Source organism: Rutidosis leptorrhynchoides, chromosome 7 (assembly GCF_046630445.1).
Source record: "Rutidosis leptorrhynchoides isolate AG116_Rl617_1_P2 chromosome 7, CSIRO_AGI_Rlap_v1, whole genome shotgun sequence".
In the NCBI taxonomy this organism is placed as follows: domain Eukaryota; kingdom Viridiplantae; phylum Streptophyta; class Magnoliopsida; order Asterales; family Asteraceae; genus Rutidosis; species Rutidosis leptorrhynchoides.
In genome coordinates this window covers 322,762,468-322,787,502 of record NC_092339.1, presented here as the reverse complement: position 1 = coordinate 322,787,502, position 25,035 = coordinate 322,762,468, and the positions used below count along the sequence as shown (strand labels likewise).

Sequence of the window (25,035 nt, the reverse complement as noted above, 5' to 3'; positions counted from 1 at the left end):
ATGTTAGCTAACGGAGGATACGAATTTAGTTACGAAGGATATTTTTAAAATAAAAAGACGGGCGTTAAAATAATTTAACGGAAAATTGCGGGATGTTACATTACCCACACCTTAAAAGAAATTTCGTCCCGAAATTTAGTTGGAAGTAATAGTCGATGTCTCTTCCTTGAGACCTTGCATTGTCAATGCTATGAATAAGTGAAGATACGTCCTTGGGCATTCCCACGAATTTGGACAGTCGGGGTTTTATGTTGTATTAAGGCTTGGTTTTACGATCCACAATTTCAACCGGTCTTTCTACGAAGAGGAGTTGTCATCAATAGTAAGTTTATCTAGAAGGATAGCACGTTCCTGTTCCGCAGGACACGTATCTAAGTTTGTTACATGGAACGTAAGGTAAACGGAAACTTAATTGAGTCGGAGGTTCTAAACGGTAGGAAGCGGTTCCAAGACGCCCCAAGATTTCAAAAGGATCAATATTGCGGATATAAATTTCCTCGATTTCCCGAAATGGATTACACCTTTCCAAGGAGTGGTTTTCAATATTACACGGTTACTGACTTTAAATTTGAGAGATTTTCATCTAACATTGGTATAACTCCTTTGGCGACCACGGGCCGTCTTGAGCCCTTCTCGGACTTGAACTATCTCAAAGGTTGTTTCTTGAATGATTTCGGATCTGATGATTTGCTTGTCACCTACTTCGGTCCAACGAATAGGAGAACAACATTTGTGGTTATATAAAGTTTCGAAAAGTGCGCGTTAACACGCGAGTGGTAACTACTGTTGTAAGAGGGATCAACTAAAGGCGACAATACAAGTTTGTAACATGTCTTTCCAAGATGTAAATTGTTCGTTTGCTTAGCTCGTCTGTTTGTGGAAGATACGCAGTACTCATGTCTAAACGTGTTCCGAAGGCTTCTTGTAAACAAGATGTGTAACGAGTATTTTCGATCCGGGATAATTGACAATGATACACCGTGTTGGAATATAATTTCTTAAGATATGCTTGGACAAGTTAGTTAGGGTTCGAAAGCGTTTGTTGGAACAGGTTTCTTGTCGGCTACTGAAAAAGGTTCGTAAGGGCTAGTCACCCTCGTGGCGAATACTAGTAACACGTGAAGAGTCTCTCTCTCCATTGAGAAATTATATAAAAAGGTTTCCGTATACGGAAGTACGAGCGAAAAGATAGGAGTGAAATGAGAACTTAGAATAGGATGAGTTCACATTTTTAGGTAGCCATATCGCGCATCTAGTGGCCAAATGTTGAGACTTGGTGGGAAACGAGATAGTACACGTAGTTGTATAGCTTGGGGTTGAGTAGTAGTTGGCCGTATAACAGAAGCACAAGGACGTTAAGTCAAAGAAGAAAGGGGTATCCTTGGATTGTGTGTTATCTTTGGTCTCAGTAATATCAGACGGTAATAGTGAAATAGCAGAGCTATGTATCGTGGTACGCGATGACGAGAAGATTGATCGGATCCATAAATAAGTATTCAAATTCTCCGTGTAAAATAACGAATTTCAGCTTCCTTGATTTCGAGTCGAGAGGGGTTGCCTTTCAGGCGTTCACGTAGAAGTATTTCTATATTTGAGTTCCATTTTGTGCCACACGAATTTATCTAGTAAGGTTGGTGTGAAAAATCACGTTCAAAGTCCGGACACGGAAAATGTTTTTTTTTTTTTTTTTTTTGCGAGATCTACTGTAATACCTTGACCACTAACAATATGGTTTAGAATTTGGACTTCGTTTAACCAAAATTCTCACTTGGAGAATTCGGCATAGAGTTGCTCTTTTCTCAAGAGTTCGAGCGTAAGACGGAGACGTTGTTCGTTTTTCCTTTCCGCTTGAATAGCTTATAATTATAAGTACGGTAACGGATTTGTCTAGATAAGTTTGCATACGCGGTTCCGGAGGTCTATGAATACGGGCGGAGCCTTAGATAAACTGAACGGCACTAAAAGAAATTTATAACTATCGTAGCGAGTTCGGAAAGCGGTTTAGGAGACATCTTCTCCCTTAACCCTCAATTGATGATAACCAGAATGAAGGTCGATTTTAGAATATACGCGAGATCCGTGTAACGGTTCAAGAGGTTGTTGATACGGGGAAGAGGATATCGGTTCTTAAACGGAAATTATTTAGTTCACTAAAATCACATATATGTGGGGAAAACATTCCCTTCCTAACGTATAGGTTTTGGGCTCCCTAGTTCTATAGATGTCAAATCAAAGTTCGAATTACCTACCCAATAAGTTTGACGTACACTCTCCGATAAATTTGTCGGTACGCAATAGTTTTCCGTTGGTCACTTGAATGGCCTAAGTAATATCTAGGGGGTGGTGGAGTGCAAATAGTAGGCTCTAAAGCCTTGGATACAAAACATTTATCGACATCCGAATCGAATAAACATGAAGTATAGGAGTTGTTAAGAAGAAACGTACCCGTGACTAGTTCATGTCGTCTCGAGCATCCTCGGTGCTAATGTTGGAAGTTCGGCCGCGTGTGTTGGGGTTGGCTTTCTTCGTTGGACATGCATTCCTAAAATGACCCGGTTGGCCACATTCGAAACAAACACCCGGCTTTTGTGTGTTGGGTCCCTTTTGACTGACGGGGGCGGTACTTCCACAATATTTGGCAATATGACCACTTCCCTGGCACCGGTGGCAAATTAGCTTGCCACATTCACCAAAGTGATGCTTGTGGCATTTGTTGCAAAAAGGTCGAGTTCCAGCATAACTTTTCTTGCCGACGGAGGTGAAAAGTTCCTTGGCAAAGTTGTTGCTGTTGTAGTTGCTGGATTGAGAGGCTTCCCATTTTCTTTTGTTGTTACCCGGTTGGTCCTCGGCCGTTGGTGCCGGTGCTTCAATTTCATCCACCGTTTCTATAGATTGGCGAGCCATCGTTAAAGCCTCTTGTAGGTTGGCGGGTTTGGATGACATTACCCTGTGTTGAATGCTCTTCGGAAGGCCATCCATGTAAAGTTCAACTCTTAGGGACTCGAGAGTCATGAGGTTTGGACACATTAAGACTAGTTCAGCAAACCGTTGATTATAAGCTTCGAGGTCATTCCGGACCGTTTGTAAATTTCTTAGCCCCTGTTCGAGCCTTCGAGTTTCGTCGTGCGGAAAGTATTCGGTGGTCATTCTTTCTCTTAATTCGGTCCAAGAGAGTGCGTGGGCTTCATCGATACCCACTGATTGTACATACGTGTTCCACCATGAGAAAGCAATACCGGTGAGAGTGAGGGTGGAAAACTTGACCTTATCTTGGTCCCGACAACCGCTTATGTTAAAAACGGCTTCCGTTTGTTCAAACCATCTGGTGAGAGCAACCGGTCCCTCGGTTCCATCGAAAGTGGGAGGTTTGCACCCCATGAAGTTCTTGTAGGAGCACCCCTCGTTTGAATTACCAGCTCCATGATTATTGTTGTTGGAAAAGTGATCGGCCACGGCCGCACCCACGGCGGTGGTTATCATTCGTTGAAGAGCTTGTTCGAGAGTTTCGGAAGGAGTATTGGGTTGACCTTGGTGAGCCATTGTTCCTTCATGACACAAGAATATCATTGATTAGTATTCTCAATAATACTAACCGTGATATAGAATAAAGATAAAGAGAAGTTTTTCCTCGACTCACCTTAAATTCTTTATGTCATAATGTCGGAACGTTCATATGAGTCACCGTAATATAATCCCGGAAATTATATTACCCTGATTCATATGTGCATTCGACATCATTTCATATAGTCAAGGTGGCGTGTCAATCAAATTAAACAACGTGAGATTAAGAGGAACTAAGAGTAGATATGAGTAGAAGCGTTCGAGTATAAATGCACAAGTAGTCAAGTAATTCCTACTTCAAGTCTATATGCCGGTTGTAGTCTAGACTCACCAATGTACCCTATGACTCGGGGTCGACACCAATGAACTCTAAATCCCTACAACCAACGCTCTGATACCAATTGTAGCGACCCGACAAAATTGTCATTTGACGGCGCCGACTACTTAGGTCCCGTTACGTGGTCATAAGTCTTTAAAATAACGTTTGACCAAAATATGTCGCATTCATTGCAAAAGTAAAGATTGTTCCCTAGTTTACAAGAATTGTTCATCCAAAAGTTACGTTACAAAGTTATAAGTACAAATGAAACCTATGCGACACAATTTAAAAGTAGCCAAAAGATGCTCCATGTATGCATAAATACTCGACATCCAAAGCAAGTATCAAAATAATGAGCGGAAGCATGTAACACATATCGTTCAAAGACCTGAGAAAAACATAGAAATCTGTCAACGAAAACGTTGGTGAAATCATAGGTTTAAGTAAGTAAGTGAGTAAATAAGTAGATTGAACCACAAGATTTGCAACATCGAATTAATAGTTAACCATTCTAAAATTTGTTTCACGAGCACCCAATTATCAATGCTTAACATTTCTCCCATTGAACCCCATCACTTAGTGCTAGAACATACACTGTTTCTCGAAAATATATTTCATTCGTAAACGGTAGCGAACCGTTTGAATGAGGGTTTGTCAAACCCATATGGATCCATACAACATAAGTTCTCGCTTACACCCGGCAAGTGTAACTAATGATAATCGAATTGAGGATTTTGTTCTAAACTCGTATGTAGAATGTTTGTTTTCCTGTACTTGTGTTCACTTAGTAAAAGAAATGTTTATGTTTTCTCATCCCAAATGTAAGTTCAAAAAGAGTAAAAGTGGGACTATGATCTCACCTTGAGTGCACGAGTAGTAAAGTACTTCAACAAGTAAACGTGTGCAAAGAACAATGCTAATCTTGACCTAAACAATAGGTTGTATCAATAACGGTAAACACGATAGGTCAAAGATGTTCAATTAGTCCTATGGCTCGTTACGGCTCGATTATGTAGCATGTGAATCAAATTGTCACGTTTCATGCAAGATACAAGTATAAAAGCAGGTTAGAACGATTGCACAACCATTTGGTTAAGTTTGATTAAAAGTCAACTTGGTCGGGTCAAAGTCAACGAAAAAGTCAACATGTTCGGGTCGGGTCCCGAACTATTTTTCTGAGGTTTTTAATCATATATGAGCATGTTAGAACAAGTTTCATGTGAATCGGAGGTCCGTAGTATGCCAAACATTTTTCGTATTTTGGACATGGAGGTCAGAACCTGACCACGACTTATGTCGCGCCGCGACATAAGCTGGCCGCGCCGCGCCATTGGCCGTGCGCTGGTACCTGGTCAGTCTCAATTGTTCAAGTCCCAAATCAAAACTCTTTCAAGCATAAATTACAAACCGCTAACTCTTAGAACTCGCACCTTATATCGTTGGAAAGGTAATTTGACAAAGAACACAACTAAATATATTTCACCAACCAAAAACATTATTTGTAACAATCGGCTTTCCAAAATAAATGATCGATTAATGCACACATTTAATACTCGAATTTGATAAGTGCACATTTATGATTCGGGCATTTAATGCATACATACAACACGCCGTTTTGTAGGTAATCGAGCATACAATACAACTAACTACTTACTAACAATAATTCATGGCATTCAATGTATCATCTATTCATTTCAAACTTATCAAGCCCTAACCCAAATTCACCAAAAATCACTAATCAAGTTTATGGAGTTTTCTCAAGCAACCTACACATCAAATTGAAGCTAGTGATACTAGGAACACAATTAGAACGTGAACTTTTAACATCTAACAACATATGATCATCCAAAATTCAAGAACAACACACCAAAATTCAAGTTCATGCTAGTTATATTAAAACAACGAGATCGAGCATACAAATTACATACACGACATCACAATGAGCCATAGACACTAACTAACACCATTTCAAGTCAAAAACACGAATTTAGAGAAATCTAGAGTTTTAGAAATGTTACCCAAACGAGATGAAGTTGGTACCAAAATGAAGAGGATGAAGAGAGGATCACGAATATGTAATTTATTTTGTTGCTAGCTCCCTAAATCGAATTTGGATGATGATTTTGTGTTTGAAGGTTTTGAGAGCATAAAAGGGAAGTAAGAAAAAGAGATAGAGAGAAATGGGAGGTTGGTGGTGGATGGTGGGTTACTAGTTAGCCAAGTTTGCCCGAGTGGCGAGATTAGTCCCTCGCGTTTGTAGTCGGGTGCGGGAATTACCTAAACGGAATATTTTAAAACGCATATTAACGGAGGATGTTAAAATCCAATAACGGAAAAATATTAAGAATGTTAGCTAACGGAGGATACGAATTTAGTTACGAAGGATATTTTTAAAATAAAAAGACGGGCGTTAAAATAATTTAACGGAAAAATGCGGGATGTTACATTACCCACACCTTAAAAGAAATTTCGTCCCGAAATTTAGTTGGAAGTAATAGTCGATGTCTCTTCCTTGAGACCTTGCATTGTCAATGCTATGAATAAGTGAAGATACGTCCTTGGGCATTCCCACGAATTTGGACAGTCGGGGTTTTATGTTGTATTAAGGCTTGGTTTTACGATCCACAATTTCAACCGGTCTTTCTACGAAGAGGAGTTGTCATCAATAGTAAGTTTATCTAGAAGGATAGCACGTTCCTGTTCCGCAGGACACGTATCTAAGTTTGTTACATGGAACGTAAGGTAAACGGAAACTTAATTGAGTCGGAGGTTCTAAACGGTAGGAAGCGGTTCCAAGACGCCCCAAGATTTCAAAAGGATCAATATTGCGGATATAAATTTCCTCGATTTCCCGAAACGGATTACACCTTTCCAAGGAGTGGTTTTCAATATTACACGGTTACTGACTTTAAATTTGAGAGATTTTCATCTAACATTGGTATAACTCCTTTGGCGACCACGGGCCGTCTTGAGCCCTTCTCGGACTTGAACTATCTCAAAGGTTGTTTCTTGAATGATTTCGGATCTGATGATTTGCTTGTCGCCTACTTCGGTCCAACGAATAGGAGAACAACATTTGTGGTTATATAAAGTTTCGAAAAGTGCGCGTTAACACGCGAGTGGTAACTACTGTTGTAAGAGGGATCAACTAAAGGCGACAATACAAGTTTGTAACATGTCTTTCCAAGATGTAAATTGTTCGTTTGCTTAGCTCGTCTGTTTGTGGAAGATACGCAGTACTCACGTCTAAACGTGTTCCGAAGGCTTCTTGTAAACAAGATGTGTAACGAGTATTTTCGATCCGGGATAATTGACAATGATACACCGTGTTGGAATATAATTTCTTAAGATATGCTTGGACAAGTTAGTTAGGGTTCGAAAGCGTTTGTTGGAACAGGTTTCTTGTCGGCTACTGAAAAATGTTCGTAAGGGCTAGTCACCCTCGTGGCGAATACTAGTAACACGTGAAGAGTCTCTCTCTCCATTGAGAAATTATATAAAAAGGTTTCCGTATACGGAAGTACGAGCGAAAAGATAGGAGTGAAATGAGAACTTAGAATAGGATGAGTTCACATTTTGAGGTAGCCATATCGCGCATCTAGTGGCCAAATGTTGAGACTTGGTGGGAAACGAGATAGTACACGTAGTTGTATAGCTTGGGGTTGAGTAGTAGTTGGCCGTATAACAGAAGCACAAGGACGTTAAGTCAAAGAAGAAAGGGGTATCCTTGGATTGTGTGTTATCTTTGGTCTCAGTAATATCAGACGGTAATAGTGAAATAGCAGAGCTATGTATCGTGGTACGCGATGACGAGAAGATTGATCGGATCCATAAATAAGTATTCAAATTCTCCGTGTAAAATAACGAATTTCAGCTTCCTTGATTTCGAGTCGAGAGGGGTTGCCTTTCAGGCGTTCACGTAGAAGTATTTCTATATTTGAGTTCCATTTTGTGCCACACGAATTTATCTAGTAAGGTTGGTGTGAAAAATCACGTTCAAAGTCCGGACACGGAAAATGTTTTTTTTTTTTTTTTTTTTGCGAGATCTACTGTAATACCTTGACCACTAACAATATGGTTTAGAATTTGGACTTCGTTTAACCAAAATTCTCACTTGGAGAATTCGGCATAGAGTTGCTCTTTTCTCAAGAGTTCGAGCGTAAGACGGAGACGTTGTTCGTTTTTCCTTTCCGCTTGAATAGCTTATAATTATAAGTACGGTAACGGATTTGTCTAGATAAGTTTGCATACGCGGTTCCGGAGGTCTATGAATAAGGGCGGAGCCTTAGATAAACTGAACGGCACTAAAAGAAATTTATAACTATCGTAGCGAGTTCGGAAAGCGGTTTAGGAGACATCTTCTCCCTTAACCCTCAATTGATGATAACCAGAATGAAGGTCGATTTTAGAATATACGCGAGATCCGTGTAACGGTTCAAGAGGTTGTTGATACGGGGAAGAGGATATCGGTTCTTAAACGGAAATTATTTAGTTCACTAAAATCACATATATGTGGGGAAAACATTCCCTTCCTAACGTATAGGTTTTGGGCTCCCTAGTTCTATAGATGTCAAATCAAAGTTCGAATTACCTACCCAATAAGTTTGACGTACACTCTCCGATAAATTTGTCGGTACGCAATAGTTTTCCGTTGGTCACTTGAATGGCCTAAGTAATATCTAGGGGGTGGTGGAGTGCAAATAGTAGGCTCTAAAGCCTTGGATACAAAACATTTATCGACATCCGAATCGAATAAACATGAAGTATAGGAGTTGTTAAGAAGAAACGTACCCGTGACTAGTTCATGTCGTCTCGAGCATCCTCGGTGCTAATGTTGGAAGTTCGGCCGCGTGTGTTGGGGTTGGCTTTCTTCGTTGGACATGCATTCCTAAAATGACCCGGTTGGCCACATTCGAAACAAACACCCGGCTTTTGTGTGTTGGGTCCCTTTTGACTGACGGGGGCGGTACTTCCACAATATTTGGCAATATGACCACTTCCCTGGCACCGGTGGCAAATTAGCTTGCCACATTCACCAAAGTGATGCTTGTGGCATTTGTTGCAAAAAGGTCGAGTTCCAGCATAACTTTTCTTGCCGACGGAGGTGAAAAGTTCCTTGGCAAAGTTGTTGCTGTTGTAGTTGCTGGATTGAGAGGCTTCCCATTTTCTTTTGTTGTTACCCGGTTGGTCCTCGGCCGTTGGTGCCGGTGCTTCAATTTCATCCACCGTTTCTATAGATTGGCGAGCCATCGTTAAAGCCTCTTGTAGGTTGGCGGGTTTGGATGAAATTACCCTGTGTTGAATGCTCTTCGGAAGGCCATCCATGTAAAGTTCAACTCTTAGGGACTCGAGAGTCATGAGGTTTGGACACATTAAGACTAGTTCAGCAAACCGTTGATTATAAGCTTCGAGGTCATTCCGGACCGTTTGTAAATTTCTTAGCCCCTGTTCGAGCCTTCGAGTTTCGTCGTGCGGAAAGTATTCGGTGGTCATTCTTTCTCTTAATTCGGTCCAAGAGAGTGCGTGGGCTTCATCGATACCCACTGATTGTACATACGTGTTCCACCATGAGAAAGCAATACCGGTGAGAGTGAGGGTGGAAAACTTGACCTTATCTTGGTCCCGACAACCGCTTATGTTAAAAACGGCTTCCGTTTGTTCAAACCATCTGGTGAGAGCAACCGGTCCCTCGGTTCCATCGAAAGTGGGAGGTTTGCACCCCATGAAGTTCTTGTAGGAGCACCCCTCGTTTGAATTACCAGCTCCATGATTATTGTTGTTGGAAAAGTGATCGGCCACGGCCGCACCCACGGCGGTGGTTATCATTCGTTGAAGAGCTTGTTCGAGAGTTTCGGAAGGAGTATTGGGTTGACCTTGGTGAGCCATTGTTCCTTCATGACACAAGAATATCATTGATTAGTATTCTCAATAATACTAACCGTGATATAGAATAAAGATAAAGAGAAGTTTTTCCTCGACTCACCTTAAATTCTTTATGTCATAATGTCGGAACGTTCATATGAGTCACCGTAATATAATCCCGGAAATTATATTACCCTGATTCATATGTGCATTCGACATCATTTCATATAGTCAAGGTGGCGTGTCAATCAAATTAAACAACGTGAGATTAAGAGGAACTAAGAGTAGATATGAGTAGAAGCGTTCGAGTATAAATGCACAAGTAGTCAAGTAATTCCTACTTCAAGTCTATATGCCGGTTGTAGTCTAGACTCACCAATGTACCCTATGACTCGGGGTCGACACCAATGAACTCTAAATCCCTACAACCAACGCTCTGATACCAATTGTAGCGACCCGACAAAATTGTCATTTGACGGCGCCGACTACTTAGGTCCCGTTACGTGGTCATAAGTCTTTAAAATAACGTTTGACTAAAATATGTCGCATTCATTGCAAAAGTAAAGATTGTTCCCTAGTTTACAAGAATTGTTCATCCAAAAGTTACGTTACAAAGTTATAAGTACAAATGAAACCTATGCGACACAATTTAAAAGTAGCCAAAAGATGCTCCATGTATGCATAAATACTCGACATCCAAAGCAAGTATCAAAATAATGAGCGGAAGCATGTAACACATATCGTTCAAAGACCTGAGAAAAACATAGAAATCTGTCAACGAAAACGTTGGTGAAATCATAGGTTTAAGTAAGTAAGTGAGTAAATAAGTAGATTGAACCACAAGATTTGCAACATCGAATTAATAGTTAACCATTCCAAAATTTGTTTCACGAGCACCCAATTATCAATGCTTAACATTTCTCCCATTGAACCCCATCACTTAGTGCTAGAACATACACTGTTTCTCGAAAATATATTTCATTCGTAAACGGTAGCGAACCGTTTGAATGAGGGTTTGTCAAACCCATATGGATCCATACAACATAAGTTCTCGCTTACACCCGGCAAGTGTAACTAATGATAATCGAATTAAGGATTTTGTTCTAAACTCGTATGTAGAATGTTTGTTTTCCTGTACTTGTGTTCACTTAGTAAAAGAAATGTTTATGTTTTCTCATCCCAAATGTAAGTTCAAAAAGAGTAAAAGTGGGACTATGATCTCACTTTGAGTGCACGAGTAGTAAAGTACTTCAACAAGTAAACGTGTGCAAAGAACAATGCTAATCTTGACCTAAACAATAGGTTGTATCAATAACGGTAAACACGATAGGTCAAAGATGTTCAATTAGTCCTATGGCTCGTTACGGCTCGATTATGTAGCATGTGAATCAAATTGTCACGTTTCATGCAAGATACAAGTATAAAAGCAGGTTAGAACGATTGCACAACCATTTGGTTAAGTTTGATTAAAAGTCAACTTGGTCGGGTCAAAGTCAACGAAAAAGTCAACATGTTCGGGTCGGGTCCCGAACTATTTTTCTGAGGTTTTTAATCATATATGAGCATGTTAGAACAAGTTTCATGTGAATCGGAGGTCCGTAGTATGCCAAACATTTTTCGTATTTTGGACATGGAGGTCAGAACCTGACCACGACTTATGTCGCGCCGCGACATAAGCTGGCCGCGCCACGGCATTGGCCGTGCGCTGGTACCTGGTCAGTCTCAATTGTTCAAGTCCCAAATCAAAACTCTTTCAAGCATAAATTACAAACCGCTAACTCTTAGAACTCGCACCTTATATCGTTGGAAAGGTAATTTGACAAAGAACACAACTAAATATATTTCACCAACCAAAAACATTATTTGTAACAATCGGCTTTCCAAAATAAATGATCGATTAATGCACACATTTAATACTCGAATTTGATAAGTGCACATTTATGATTCGGGCATTTAATGCATACATACAACACGCCGTTTTGTAGGTAATCGAGCATACAATACAACTAACTACTTACTAACAATAATTCATGGCATTCAATGTATCATCTATTCATTTCAAGCTTATCAAACCCTAACCCAAATTCACCAAAAATCACTAATCAAGTTTATGGAGTTTTCTCAAGCAACCTACACATCAAATTGAAGCTAGTGATACTAGGAACACAATTAGAACGTGAACTTTTAACATCTAACAACATATGATCATCCAAAATTCAAGAACAACACACCAAAATTCAAGTTCATGCTAGTTATACTAAAACAACGAGATCGAGCATACAAATTACATACACGACATCACAATGAGCCATAGACACTAACTAACACCATTTCAAGTCAAAAACACGAATTTAGAGAAATCTAGAGTTTTAGAAATGTTACCCAAACGAGATGAAGTTGGTACCAAAATGAAGAGGATGAAGAGAGGATCACGAATATGTAATTTATTTTGTTGCTAGCTCCCTAAATCGAATTTGGATGATGATTTTGTGTTTGAAGGTTTTGAGAGCATAAAAGGGAAGTAAGAAAAAGAGATAGAGAGAAATGGGAGGTTGGTGGTGGATGGTGGGTTACTAGTTAGCCAAGTTTGCCCGAGTGGCGAGATTAGTCCCTCGCGTTTGTAGTCGGGTGCGGGAATTACCTAAACGGAATATTTTAAAACGCGTATTAACGGAGGATGTTAAAATCCAATAACGGAAAAATATTAAGAATGTTAGCTAACAGAGGATACGAATTTAGTTACGAAGGATATTTTTAAAATAAAAAGACGGGCGTTAAAATAATTTAACGGAAAAATGCGGGATGTTACATTACCCACACCTTAAAAGAAATTTCGTCCCGAAATTTAGTTGGAAGTAATAGTCGATGTCTCTTCCTTGAGACCTTTCATTGTCAATGCTATGAATAAGTGAAGATACGTCCTTGGGCATTCCCACAAATTTGGACAGTCGGGGTTTTATGTTGTATTAAGGCTTGGTTTTACGATCTACAATTTCAACCGGTCTTTCTACGAAGAGGAGTTGTCATCAATAGTAAGTTTATCTAGAAGGATAGCACGTTCCTGTTCCGCAGGACACGTATCTAAGTTTGTTACATGGAACGTAAGGTAAACGGAAACTTAATTGAGTCGGAGGTTCTAAACGGTAGGAAGCGGTTCCAAGACGCCCCAAGATTTCAAAAGGATCAATATTGCGGATATAAATTTAATTGAGTCGATCCAGTCACGTTGTTTCTTTGTCATGATGGGCAAGACAGTTGATTGGAAGAGCTCTAGGCAGAGCACTATTGAACAATCTACAACAAAAGCAGAATACATTGTTGACTGAGAAGCTGCTCAGAAAGCGGTCTGGATAAGGAAGTTTGTTGTTATACTCAGAGTAGTACACAATGTTTAATCTTCTATAATATGTACTGTGATAGTTCGAGTGTTGATATACTTTTGAAAGAATCACATGTACATAAAAGTATCTGGCACATTCTTCAAAAGTTTGACTACGTTCATTAAGTCATTAAGAAGAATGATATTAGTATTCTTAAAGGTTCATACAAATGATAATTTGGCTGACCCGTTCATGAAGCCCAAGATGCACAACAAGCATGATGATCATTCTAGTAATACTGGACTTCGTTATGCTACTGATCTTTTTCATTTGTAATTTAGTATTTGAATATTTTTGAAACATTAAGCAATTTTATGTTAATGAATTGATAAATAGTTGGTATGATCATTTTCATTTATATCACTGCGTTCTATATTAGCATGTTTAATCTACGAATAATTGTTGATTATTAAAAATCTCCATAATCGGTCATGTTATGGGAATAACATGAATTAAGATTAATGTAAAATTTTGGTTATATTCATTGTTGATGAATAGTTAACTTGTTGAGACCAAAATTCATATGTATTCATTGATGATAAATATTGGAATGACCCAACCATGAGATGTCACTACATGGATCGTAGTCAGTAGTGAATCTTTTAGTGATTATGTCTTTGTATCCTTAGACTTGAGATGCACGCCCGTCTTGATGAGTGTAGCATTGTATTTTGATATGGTTAAACGCTGTCCTGAATAAGGTTGTTATAAAGGCCATTATTGGGTATAATGTAAAGCTCATGAGAGACACGTGTATGCAATATAGGATTTGTTCCTCCAAAATGTTTGGAGTTAGATACTATTGAGCTCCTCGATGAATGAATAAGATATTTGTGTGGCCGCACCCAGATATAAGTAAGATGATACTTAATTAATTTGGTGATCTAATTCAATTCTAAGATCGAGAAATAAAATTGCTAAACGAATGAGAATGACCGATGATCCATATCTCAAGTTTAACTAAAGTATCTGAAACAAAGGGACGAATAACATTTAACACTTACTACAAATAGTTCTGAGAAGCTACCCTCACATGAATTTGGGGACAATGACCTGTTGCTAGACGGTATTCATTGTTTGTATAGTTATTTGGTGTTGTACCATACACAAGTGGGAGTCTGTAGGATTAATGTGCAAGGTACAACAACTATAGTTTCTATTATATTGCTAAAATGATGATGTAATTATTAGGCTAATTCCTTTGTTAAGAAAAAATCAAAAAGAAAAAGAAAAAAATCTAAGCATGGTGGATGATGTCATTAATTTAAATAATTTTTAATTAAAATTTAATCTTATTAATTAATTATTATTATTATTAATTATTAAATCTTATTAATAATTATTTTAATTATTAAAATTAAATTATTTTAATTAATTATTTATAAAAGTTAGGCAGAAGGAAACAAATTCTACATTTATTCTACATTTATATTTTAATTTACACTCTTAAAATAAAATGACAACTAATATTATCTCTTATGATTGGATGTGGATTGTTAAATATGCATTTTAGGTGTTTGATGAAATGTTCAGCTGACGAGTTTCTTAGTCGAACTATGTGGTTCCACGGGTCATTAAACTAAATAACTTTAGCATTTGCGTTCACTTAATACCTATCATTAAACTGTTTCGTTTAAACAAACCCGTGATTTCACGGGTCATTTCACTAGTATAATTATATTGTTAAATTCATTTGAGCCTTTGGGGTCACACATATACACACCTAGACGTCAAATAAAATATATATATGATGTATATATATATTATCCGAGTAACGAAATAAACTTAAGATGCTTAATTATAAATTAATTAGTTAGTTAATTAATTAGATGATTAATTAACATTAATTAATAATTAAATATAATTTAAGAAAGATGGACTTTGAATGTTAGTTGGAGAATGGTAGATGAGATATTTTGGCTTTGCAAATATTTACACACGATATAATTGTATGGGACTTCTTCATGGAGAGGTAGTTGTTTTTTTTTTATGCAAAAGAGATACGTAAAATGAAAACACAATTATTTTAGTGAAGCTTTCCAAAAAACTAACCTTTTAGTTATTATCCATGAAAAGAAAAATAAACAATCTCATTGCTTCTTAATTTTCTTTTCATAAGAATAATATATAATATATATACAAAGTATTATTTATTGGTCTTATTAATATAATTTGATTATATTAATACGTTACTCGGGTTTGGACAAGCATCCATTGACGTTGCTCGAAAGTGTAGTGGACTACCCAAATAGACGATCATATTCTTTGATCGTAGGTTTCTCTTCATTCATCAGTTTCTTCAAGAAAGGTATACCGTTAACTCCTCTTTTGTTTATATATTCATGACAATTATTAGTGGTGTAACTGGATCGTTGGAAAAGATTAATCGTGTGCATGTTTCATTAAATAAGTGAATATTTAATCTTGTTAAATTTTGTTCATAAAATAATAAAAGATTATTATTTTAACTATCCGCTGCGTTAATCTGATTTAGTAAAAGTACACACAATTATCATCAATCTCTAGTTGTAAGTTTCCAAAACAGAAGCTTATTAGGCACATAACTATACTTAAAGCAGAAACCAAAATAAGACCATTTCAAGAAACATGAATTCTCTAGTGTATCAGGCACCTAACTATACTTAATAACTCAAAATAAGACCATTTCAGGCACATATATACTTTTAGTCTACTATTTGTTGAAATTCAAAATCTTACTGGTGCAACATTTGCTACAAGATAACATTACAAAAATGTCATATAAGCACTCATAAAGACCATTACACACCAACACAGATAAGAGTAATGATGCTTAAAATCTGTTTATCACACAAACAGAAATGTCATATAAGCACCTCATAAAGACCATCTCCAATTAATCACAAAAGCATATTCGAATTCCAGTCTCATAGAGAATATACTATCTCCTGATGAACTTAGAGGAAAAAGTAAAGTTGCAGAATGCAAACTAAGACTTACTAGATATACATTCACTTGAGTTGTAGATTTCTAATTGAGTCTGTTGAATCTTGGTGAGACAAGGCTTTCGACAGATGCACATGAAAAAAAATTAGAAGCCATCGGATCTGTATTCCTAATATGTTTTGATAATCTTCCATCTTCAATGTCATATATTAGCATTTCTTTGCGGCAAATGAGCACAAGTTTCCCATTGACATAGAAAATAAATGGTAAACCTATCATAGGAATTTCATTGAACCCATGGAGTTTTATCTTATTAGTCCAAGATCCTTTTACCCCATACTCATTCATCAACCAAACTTTAGCGTCCAAACCCGAAAATATCGCAAGCTTTTCATCAACAACAGAAAGTCTACAGAAGGTATCAAGATCATAAGACAACGTAGGTGATGGCACTTCACTGAAATTCTCATCTGCCAAACTAAACGCAACGATTACTTTTGTTTGATCAGAAACCTTAGTAGCTACCCAATGAAAGGACCCGTTAACAAAAGCTTTAGATGTTATATGAGATGAGTGATATTTATCAGGATAATCAATCACCCGGGTCCAAGTATTTCTTCTAAGGCTATAAACATGCACACACATAATAATATCATGACCATTCCGATTCCGAAACTCAAGGATGGTAACAACCTTGTAATCATCTGTCACTGAATCATAACCCAATCCACATATCATACAAGATACAAATTCGTGCCCTTCGATTTTAAAATCACAATCTGGCAATTGCACGCATTCTCTTGTGGTTGGGTTTGAAACCATGAGTGTCTGATGATCCGACCAATGGCCAAAAGTATGCAACAAAACAAGGCCATTGCAAGAACCGTAGATATTAAGGTTCATATAAGGGTCTTGTAAGTGAAACTTTGTTGGTATGGATTCTTCTTCTTCTTTTGTTTCTTCATGATGATCAAACGAGATGAAATAAAGACTGCTCATACAGCTCTGACCAAAGAAGAAAAAGTCGGTTGAGGGTGTTTTGATGGGTTTTGATGAATTGTGGTGATGAAAGTAGAGATAACCACTCTTTTGAAACACACCTGAATCGACCAACAGATTTGGACGGAAGACGATATAGGATCTCAGTGATTAACTCAGATGGAATACTAATAATGCCTTTAGATGTCATCTTTTAATCTTCAATAACTAAGTTCAGACTGCAGGGAAAGAAGCGGGGCAATATGAGCACGAATTAAACATTAAAAACATAATTATTATTATCAATTATCAACATTAAATCCACAAACTAACAGAAAATCTTAGTATGCACATTTTTTATTTAACCTCAAAATTAAAAACCCTAATTTTTACTTACAACAAAATTAAGCCTACTGTAAATATAACTTTTCCGGTTGATAATAATGTGTAATGTTAAACAAGAAGCGTTTTTCTCACCTTCAGAACTTGTGATTTCCAACGAAATAGGGGTATGTTTGGCAAAAAATAAATATGTATATACCAACTCCAGTTAAAACATATAGTATAGCTACTGTGCTTCATTTATATGAAGAATTCAGCTTAATTCTAAATTTATCTTGTCTAGTGTATAATGTTCTTGCTAAAATGTGAATAGATGACTCGTAGTCCAAATTATACATAACCTAAAGTCTAAACTAAACCTTAACCAAAAAACTAGCATAACCCATAACCACAAAAGATGTGTGTGTTTTCAACCCATAACCACAAAAGATCTATCTACATAGAAACATAGTTGCAGCCCTACATGGGTGTAATTTCAACCCATAACCACAAATTATAACTCCATGTAATGTATTTAATCTAACACCCTCACGCATATATGTTTCAGTTTACTGTTTGACCCTTTTACATTCAATATACACAGTTAGTAATATATAACATTTATTTGTTAAACAAGTGGTGTTATTCACACATCATACTAACGACCACGTCATCACACGCCAAATGCCCACGTATCAATATCAAAACGCACAAAAAGTTAACACAAAAGTGACATACACAGGTTATAAAACATATACAAAACCCAGGTTTACTGTACATTATGTATTCTTTTATACATACAGGTTTACTGTATAACACAAAAGTGACATTTATATAAAGATACAGAACCCAATTATGTATTCATCAGCTCGTTAGTAACATATACAGATTGAGGCCGTACATACCAAAAAACACATCATAATCCTGTTTATTTACAAAAAAAGTGGTGCCCAATTGATAAACATGAACATGCATATACGAGATGGAGACCGATTGATCGAACACAGTAATCCGTGAGTAGCTGCAACTGACGTGTTGAGGCCGTATGGAAAAAAATCAGGTATTTGATGGGCCAAAAGCCCTTTAATCCCCAGGGGCAAGTTCAAACGAGAACTACTAAGAAAGTGAGAACTGCGAGAACTATTTAATTTAATAGTTTTTATGCGTTTAAATACAACAAATTACATGAAAATGTTAATTAATGCACATATCATTAACAAACATATGTTCATTAGCTCAAATTACATGTTAAATTGTTAATTATATGAAATTGTTCAAATGTTCGGAAACAAATATGCACATGTGAATGTAAAACTATATATTTAATTATATAGGTAAAATATAAGTGTTTTTCAACTATTTTATGTTTATTCATACTATTCATCAAAGTTTATGTGTGATTCAATTTACTTATATGTAAAAATCTTTATAAATCAAAAGTTCTCGCAGTTCTCGTCTTTTTTATGGTTCTCGTTTGAACTTTTGGCTTAATCCCCATTTGATGGGCCAAAAGCCCTTTAATCCCCTGTAGTGTTTAAAATTGGAACTTATTGGACCTTTTTTAATTTTTATAGGGAAAAAACTATTGCAACCAAACGAAACTATTGCAACCAAACGAAGCTAAGAAATTTTTTTTTTGAACGGCGAATTTGGATCAGCGGATCATTTATTTCAACGACCCTCATCATTTGCACCCACACACGCTAGAAGGAAACTCCTACCCGGGTTGCTTGGCAACTAATCGCGGGATCTGGGTTGCTTGGCAACTAATCGCAGAAAATTGGAGAGAAAACATTCCGCCCCCAGGAATTGAACCCGGGTTGCTTGGCAACTAATCGCGGGTCCTTCCACAATGAGGTTTGATACCGTTGAAGCAAACATTCGTTGGTAAGCTAAGAAATTATATAGGGACCTTTTAATAAAAGCTCAAAGCTCTAAAAAAACTTCAATAAGCTCGTCGCCATACATAGCCACAGTTGAACGCCAACGACGCTAAGAAGATAGAGATATATAGCTAGCAATCGGTTAAATGTGTTAATTTTTTTTAATTTAGTTAATTTCTGATAAATCCCAACTTGGTCGATTAGAGTATGCTAGGTCCCGGTCGAGTAGTCCTTGATTAGTAATTTCAACATCCATATGTGCAAAATCTATGACAAAACTACCTATTAATCTCACACAAGTAGGCAATTATTCCTAATCTCGTTCTACTTAGTCAAAAGTAAATCTGATTTGTTTCGCAGTGAAAAATGTTCTCAAGAAAGGGATTGTCGTTAGCAAATTAAAAGAAGAGTTTTTTTGAAAATATTTTTATTTGCAACTCACGTTGCATATAAACTAGATATAACAAGAAAAATAACGGATAATCAATGAAAATGTAACCGTTCACTTAGGCTCATTCCCCCGGTGTAGATTGTTGTTTAAACCGTTTCTAACTATTCTAGTGGTAAATGATATTGTTATTGTCCGGTAATCCTCAAAATTTCCTGATTAAAAAATTCACAACCAATTTAAAATCCGATCACTTGGTATCGTGAGTCAACCTCGTAAAATCTAAGACTACCTTAGTATCCTTCATGTAACAACACGACTATAGAAATAAACTAATATGTGATGTCCGGTATGTAGTCAGATCACAAAATTGTTTAAATCATTCAAACAAGTTAAATGTTATAGCATAAGTTATATATTGCAACAACAAAAAAAGCCACAAAGATGCAATTTTAGGTTACGCGATGTTCCTAGAATATACTACCAGATACCATGATCATGTAAGTAATACATGGGTTTAGCAATGTCTTGTTGTTCATAGTTTTTTTTCCCGGATGTAACTTTGTCAGATGCTGTAAAGATGGGTGGTTTGGAACATGTCAGAACAGGAACAATTCAGGGGCCTGAGTCACCTTTGGCTAAGCCAGTCATGAACCATGATCTGGTAGTAGTCATGGTTGAGCAAAGTTGATTAGTATTCATTGTTCGCATAAATTTGGTCATTTGCTACAGATAGCTATTTTGGCACATTTACTAATCAATAGATTGATCTGTTTTCATTCCTATATTATATTAAATGACGTCATTAAAATATAGTGAACAATTTGAGCAGGCTGGATAGATCTATACGTTAAAAGTTTTTTAAAGTCTCCTTGTATACATACAACCTTCGTAATTGTTTTACTCGGAAAGTTGGAAGTATGATATGTAGTGATATTGATAATGTTTCTACTAACTGACATCATTTATTTATAGAAGAGTCAATATAATACGCTAAAAAGTGCTTGCAACTCAACCCAAATCTTTTTAATCATGTTATCCAACCGCCCATCTTGCCACCTTCACTATTTAAAGAATTCGTTACAAAGTACTTGCAACACTAGTTTTACCTATATGTAGGTGGAAGCTTTTAGATTTTGCCCAGCTAAAATTCAGCTCGGTTTCATTCTTTGAAGTCGAGAACCCTGAAACTGCTAAGGTACAGTTTTCATCATATTGCCACTGCAGCAACAAAGCATCATCTTGATAAAGCATGGGAAGCAGCTTTAAGTAATACATGAGTTTAGCAATGAATTGTTGTTCATAGTTTTTCCCCGATGTAACTTAGTCACATGTATAAGATGGGTGGTTTGGAACGGGTCAATTCTTTAGTAAAGTTCATACGATCATGCCAATCAGACGCATGGCTAAGTCAATTGTAACACTACCACAAATTATGAGAAGTATCTATATTCCTTCTTCAACGTTATACATCAACGTCAACACACACACACACACACACACACACACACACACACACACACACACACACCCACACCCACCCCCACCCACCCACCCACACCCCCTCTAAGTTCATGATTATTATCAAAACGTGATAGTAACTTCATTCGGTGACAGCGTTTCAGTGAATTTCTCATCTGCTAAACTAAATGAGACGACTACTAGTTGGTTACAAGGATAATCACTCAACGGCTTCCAAGTATTTTTCTAAGGCAATAAACAAACACATATATACTAACAGAAACGTAAAAAATAGTAACAACCTTGTAATTATCGGTTAATGAATCATAACCCAACACATACGTAGAAGCTATCTTCAAACTCATAACCTTTTAACCCATTTGCAATCTGGGAATTCCGTTAATTGGTTCCAAACCAGGATGGTATCAAGCACATTAATATGATAATGATACTTAAAGCAGACACCAAAACAAGACCGTTGCAAGAATCATGTTCATTATAAGGCAATTCTAAGTTAATCTCAGTTGGTACCGAATACATAACAACTAGGCCCTTTATAAAGATCGCCTACAAATAACAACAAAAACATATTAGAAATCTAGTCTCATCAAGAATATAAGACACACTATCTCATAATGAACTTAACTGAAAAGTGAAGTTGTAGGATTGCAAACTAAGCCTTACTTCTGCACATGCACAGATATAACTTCACTTGAACCGGTAGATTTCTAACTGAGTCGGTAGAATCTTGGCGAGACAAGGCTTTCGACACATATGCACTCGTAATTAGAAGCCCTCATATATGTATTCCCAGAAATATCTATACGTTTTGATAATCTTCCATCTTTAATGTCATATATTAGCAATTCCTTGTCGCAAACGAGCACAAGTTCCCCATTGACAGAGAAAACAAATGATAAATATAACATAGGAATTTCTTTGAGCCCATGGAGTTTTATTTTAGTCCAAGATCCTTTTACCTTATACTCATTCATTATCCAAACTTCACCCTCAGACACCGAGAATATCGCAAGCTTTTCATCAACAACACAACGTCTACTTGAAATATCAACATCATAAGACAACATAGGTGATGGCACTTCACTGAAATTCTCATTTGCCAAACTAAATGCAACGGTTACATTTATTTGATCAGAAACCTTGGTAGCTACCCAATGAAAGGACCCGTTGACAAAAGCTGTAGATGATATTTGATACCGGAAATATTTATCAGGATAATCAATCACCCGTGTCCAAGTATTTCTTCTAAGGCTATAAACATGCACAATATAAACATGTACAGACATAATATCATGACCAATCAGATTATTTACAAAGTGATTGATGGTAACAACCTTGTAATCATCAGTCACAGAATCATAACCTAGTTCGCACATGATACAAGATACAAATTTATGCCCTTCCATTTCAAAATCAAGAACCGGAATTTCTACGAATTCTCTTGTGGTTGGGTTTGAAACCATGAGTTTCTTATAAACCCATCCACGGGTAAAAGCAGACAACAAAACTAGGCCATTGCAAGAACCATATATAATGAGGTTCACATCAGGGACTTGTAAGTAAAATGTTGTTGGTACGGATTCTTCTTCTTCTTCTTCTTTTGCTTCTTCATGATAATGAAACGGGATGAAATAAGGATTGGTACGGCTAGGAAGAAACAAGAGGTTGTTGAGGGTGTTTTGATGGATTTTGATGAACTGTGGTGATGACAGAAGAGATAACCACTCTTTTGATACGCACCTGAAACGACCAACAGATTTGGACGGAAGACGATATAGGATCTCAGTAATTAACTCACATGGAATACTACTAATAATGCCTTCAGACGCCATTTTTAAAGCTTTAATAACTAAGTTCAGACTGCAAGTAAAGAGGAGAGCAGTATGAGCACGAATTAAACATTAAATCCACAAACTAACACAGAATCTTAGTATGCACATCTCTAGTTTAACCTAAACATTGAAAACCCTAATTAGGATATATATGCTCTGCAATCGATGAAATGCGATTAGAGTTTGAATTAGGATAGTCCTTACAGAGAACGACGGGAATAATGAGCTGCCGACGGTAACAATCTGTACTTCCGAACTTTCAAGTTCCGTTCAGCTCCGCTGGGTCCGTTCTTTTGGGTGTAGGTGATGATGATATCAAACCATTTTTTTTTCTTTTTCTTTTTACTTTTAGGAAAAATGGGATAACAAAAGGAAAAGTAAAAAAATCAGAAGAATTTTTTGAAGAAAAAAAAACATAAATTAAAACTAGACAAAATTGCCCATTTTGTCCCTGTGCTTTGCATTTTTTGCCTGTTTAATCCCTGTATTTTATTTTCTGCATTTTTCATCCTTAAAAGCATTTTAAAATCCCAATTTCATCTCTCACCCTAACGAATGTTAACCGAGTCAGTTAAAACTATATACAGGGGCTATCCACGTAATCTTTAACTAATTAAATTACAAAAATTAATTCCTTCTTCTTTCCACAATTAAAAGTGTAAAATCAGATAGGGTGGCAAAATGGGTGAGCCAAGGTCAAAGTGGGTTCGGTTCAAAACAGACATATCTAGTGCAGGTTCAGTTAAGTCTGAATATGATTGACCTAAAGTACTCCTGTCCCAAAATTATTTGTGTGTATCAGTGTGGATATTATAAAGTATAAAATACAGGGACGAAACTTGACTGGATGAAACTTGCCTGGATAAAGTGTACTGCTAGCTTGTTGGGCCAACTTGCCTGGGTACCGAAGTTGTAACATCAGTGACCCAAGTTCGAAATACTGTAGCATTTTGATTTTTTCATTTACTCCGTTGTTGGGATATTAGGGGACCGCCAATGTTTACGATATATTCCATATTTAAATTAAAAATTAATTTAATACTACTCCGTATCAGAGGCTAAACTAGGATTTTTTTCACTGGGGGCAAAAAAAAATTTTTTAACCGTAGCAATTTTTTTGGACAAAAGTTGGAGATTTTGGGGCAAAATTTGAAGATTTTGGGGCAAAAGTTGGAGAATTTGGGGCAAAATATGTAGGTTTGAGGGCAAAATACGGTTCCACAGTAGCAAATAGTGTTTTACTGTAGCAAATAGTGTTTTACGGTAGGAAAGTCATTTTACTGTAGCAAATAGTGTTTTACGGTAGGAAAGTCGTTTTTACTCGGGGAGATCTCGGATGTTGACTTACGTTGACTTTTTAGTTTTTTAATATAACTATATATAAATAAATAAATATATGTACATTTATATACATTTTTACAAGATTTTACAAGTAAATTGAAGAAATGAGCGAGAAAATCCGAAAGATCACGAGATTTTATGAGAAAATTCAAGACATGAGCGAGTAAATTCGAGAAATTGTGGCTTTGACCAAGTTTGACCCCGTTGGTCGAGAAATCTCGGGAGATGGACATCTCGTCTCGACGGCCTTCTAAAAACGAGATCTCGGAAAAATCTCCGGAAGAAATAAGGAGATTTACAACACTATGTATTGGTACTAGTGATGAGTTTATATTTCTCTTACTACGTATTAGGGAGTATATGTTATTGAAAAGTGTTACATTATACAATCTCTCTCTTTCGTGTTCATTTCATCTTTCTCTCTCGCTTTTTTTTTTTTTTTTGTTGCTAAAATGACGATTACTATTTTCTGTTTGACAATATATATATATATATATATATATATATATATATATATATATATATATATATATATATATATATATATATATATATATATATATATATCAAATTGATCAAGAGGTTACAAATTGTGCATATCTGTTATACTTAAAATTGCGTTAAACCTACGCTACGCAAATTGCTACACCATTGAAAAAGCACCATAAACACACAAACCGATATTGAACCAACCATAAACATGAACCCTCAAGATCGCTAAATCTATAAACATATAAAAACCCTGAGTATGATCTGAACCCTC

General features: G+C 36.7%; 2 protein-coding genes across 5 annotated transcripts; both read right to left on the bottom strand.

The window, feature by feature from the left end:
- Positions 1-16,131: 16,131 nt before the first annotated feature.
- LOC139860241 (F-box/kelch-repeat protein At3g06240-like) lies at positions 16,132-17,236 on the bottom strand. Its single transcript, XM_071849011.1, has 2 exons — positions 17,024-17,236; positions 16,132-16,875 (listed from the first exon to the last, which is right to left on the bottom strand). The coding sequence occupies exons 1-2, from the start codon at positions 17,234-17,236 to the stop codon at positions 16,132-16,134; spliced, it is 957 nt and encodes a 318-aa protein (XP_071705112.1).
- Positions 17,237-20,717: 3,481 nt separating this feature from the next.
- Positions 20,718-23,268, bottom strand: LOC139857982 (F-box/kelch-repeat protein At3g06240-like). Of its 4 annotated transcripts, none has more exons than XR_011762775.1 (3): positions 23,136-23,268; positions 21,381-22,959; positions 20,718-20,838 (listed from the first exon to the last, which is right to left on the bottom strand). XR_011762775.1 is itself a non-coding variant. In XM_071846831.1 (3 exons), exon 2 carries the CDS (start codon positions 22,929-22,931, stop codon positions 21,807-21,809), a length of 1,125 nt encoding a protein of 374 aa, XP_071702932.1. In that variant the 5' UTR covers positions 22,932-22,959; positions 23,136-23,268; the 3' UTR covers positions 21,158-21,645; positions 21,763-21,806. The 4 variants fall into 4 exon arrangements, 2 of the variants coding, with proteins under 2 accessions (XP_071702931.1, XP_071702932.1); XR_011762774.1 differs by lacking the exon at positions 20,718-20,838 and having other exon boundaries at positions 21,157-21,645; positions 21,725-22,959; XM_071846831.1 differs by lacking the exon at positions 20,718-20,838 and having other exon boundaries at positions 21,158-21,645; positions 21,763-22,959.
- Positions 23,269-25,035: the final 1,767 nt, after the last annotated feature.

Excerpts from the sequence above, each read along its gene's own strand:
- LOC139860241 (XM_071849011.1), bottom strand. The coding sequence starts at position 17,236 with ATGACATCTAAAGGCATTATTAGTATTCCATCTGAGTTAATCACTGAG. Across the intron at positions 16,876-17,023 it reads AGCAGTCTTTATTTCATCTC|ACACTCATGGTTTCAAACCC; the intron begins GTTTGATCATCA and ends TCGGATCATCAG.
- LOC139857982 (XM_071846830.1), bottom strand. The coding sequence starts at position 22,931 with ATGGCGTCTGAAGGCATTATTAGTAGTATTCCATGTGAGTTAATTACT.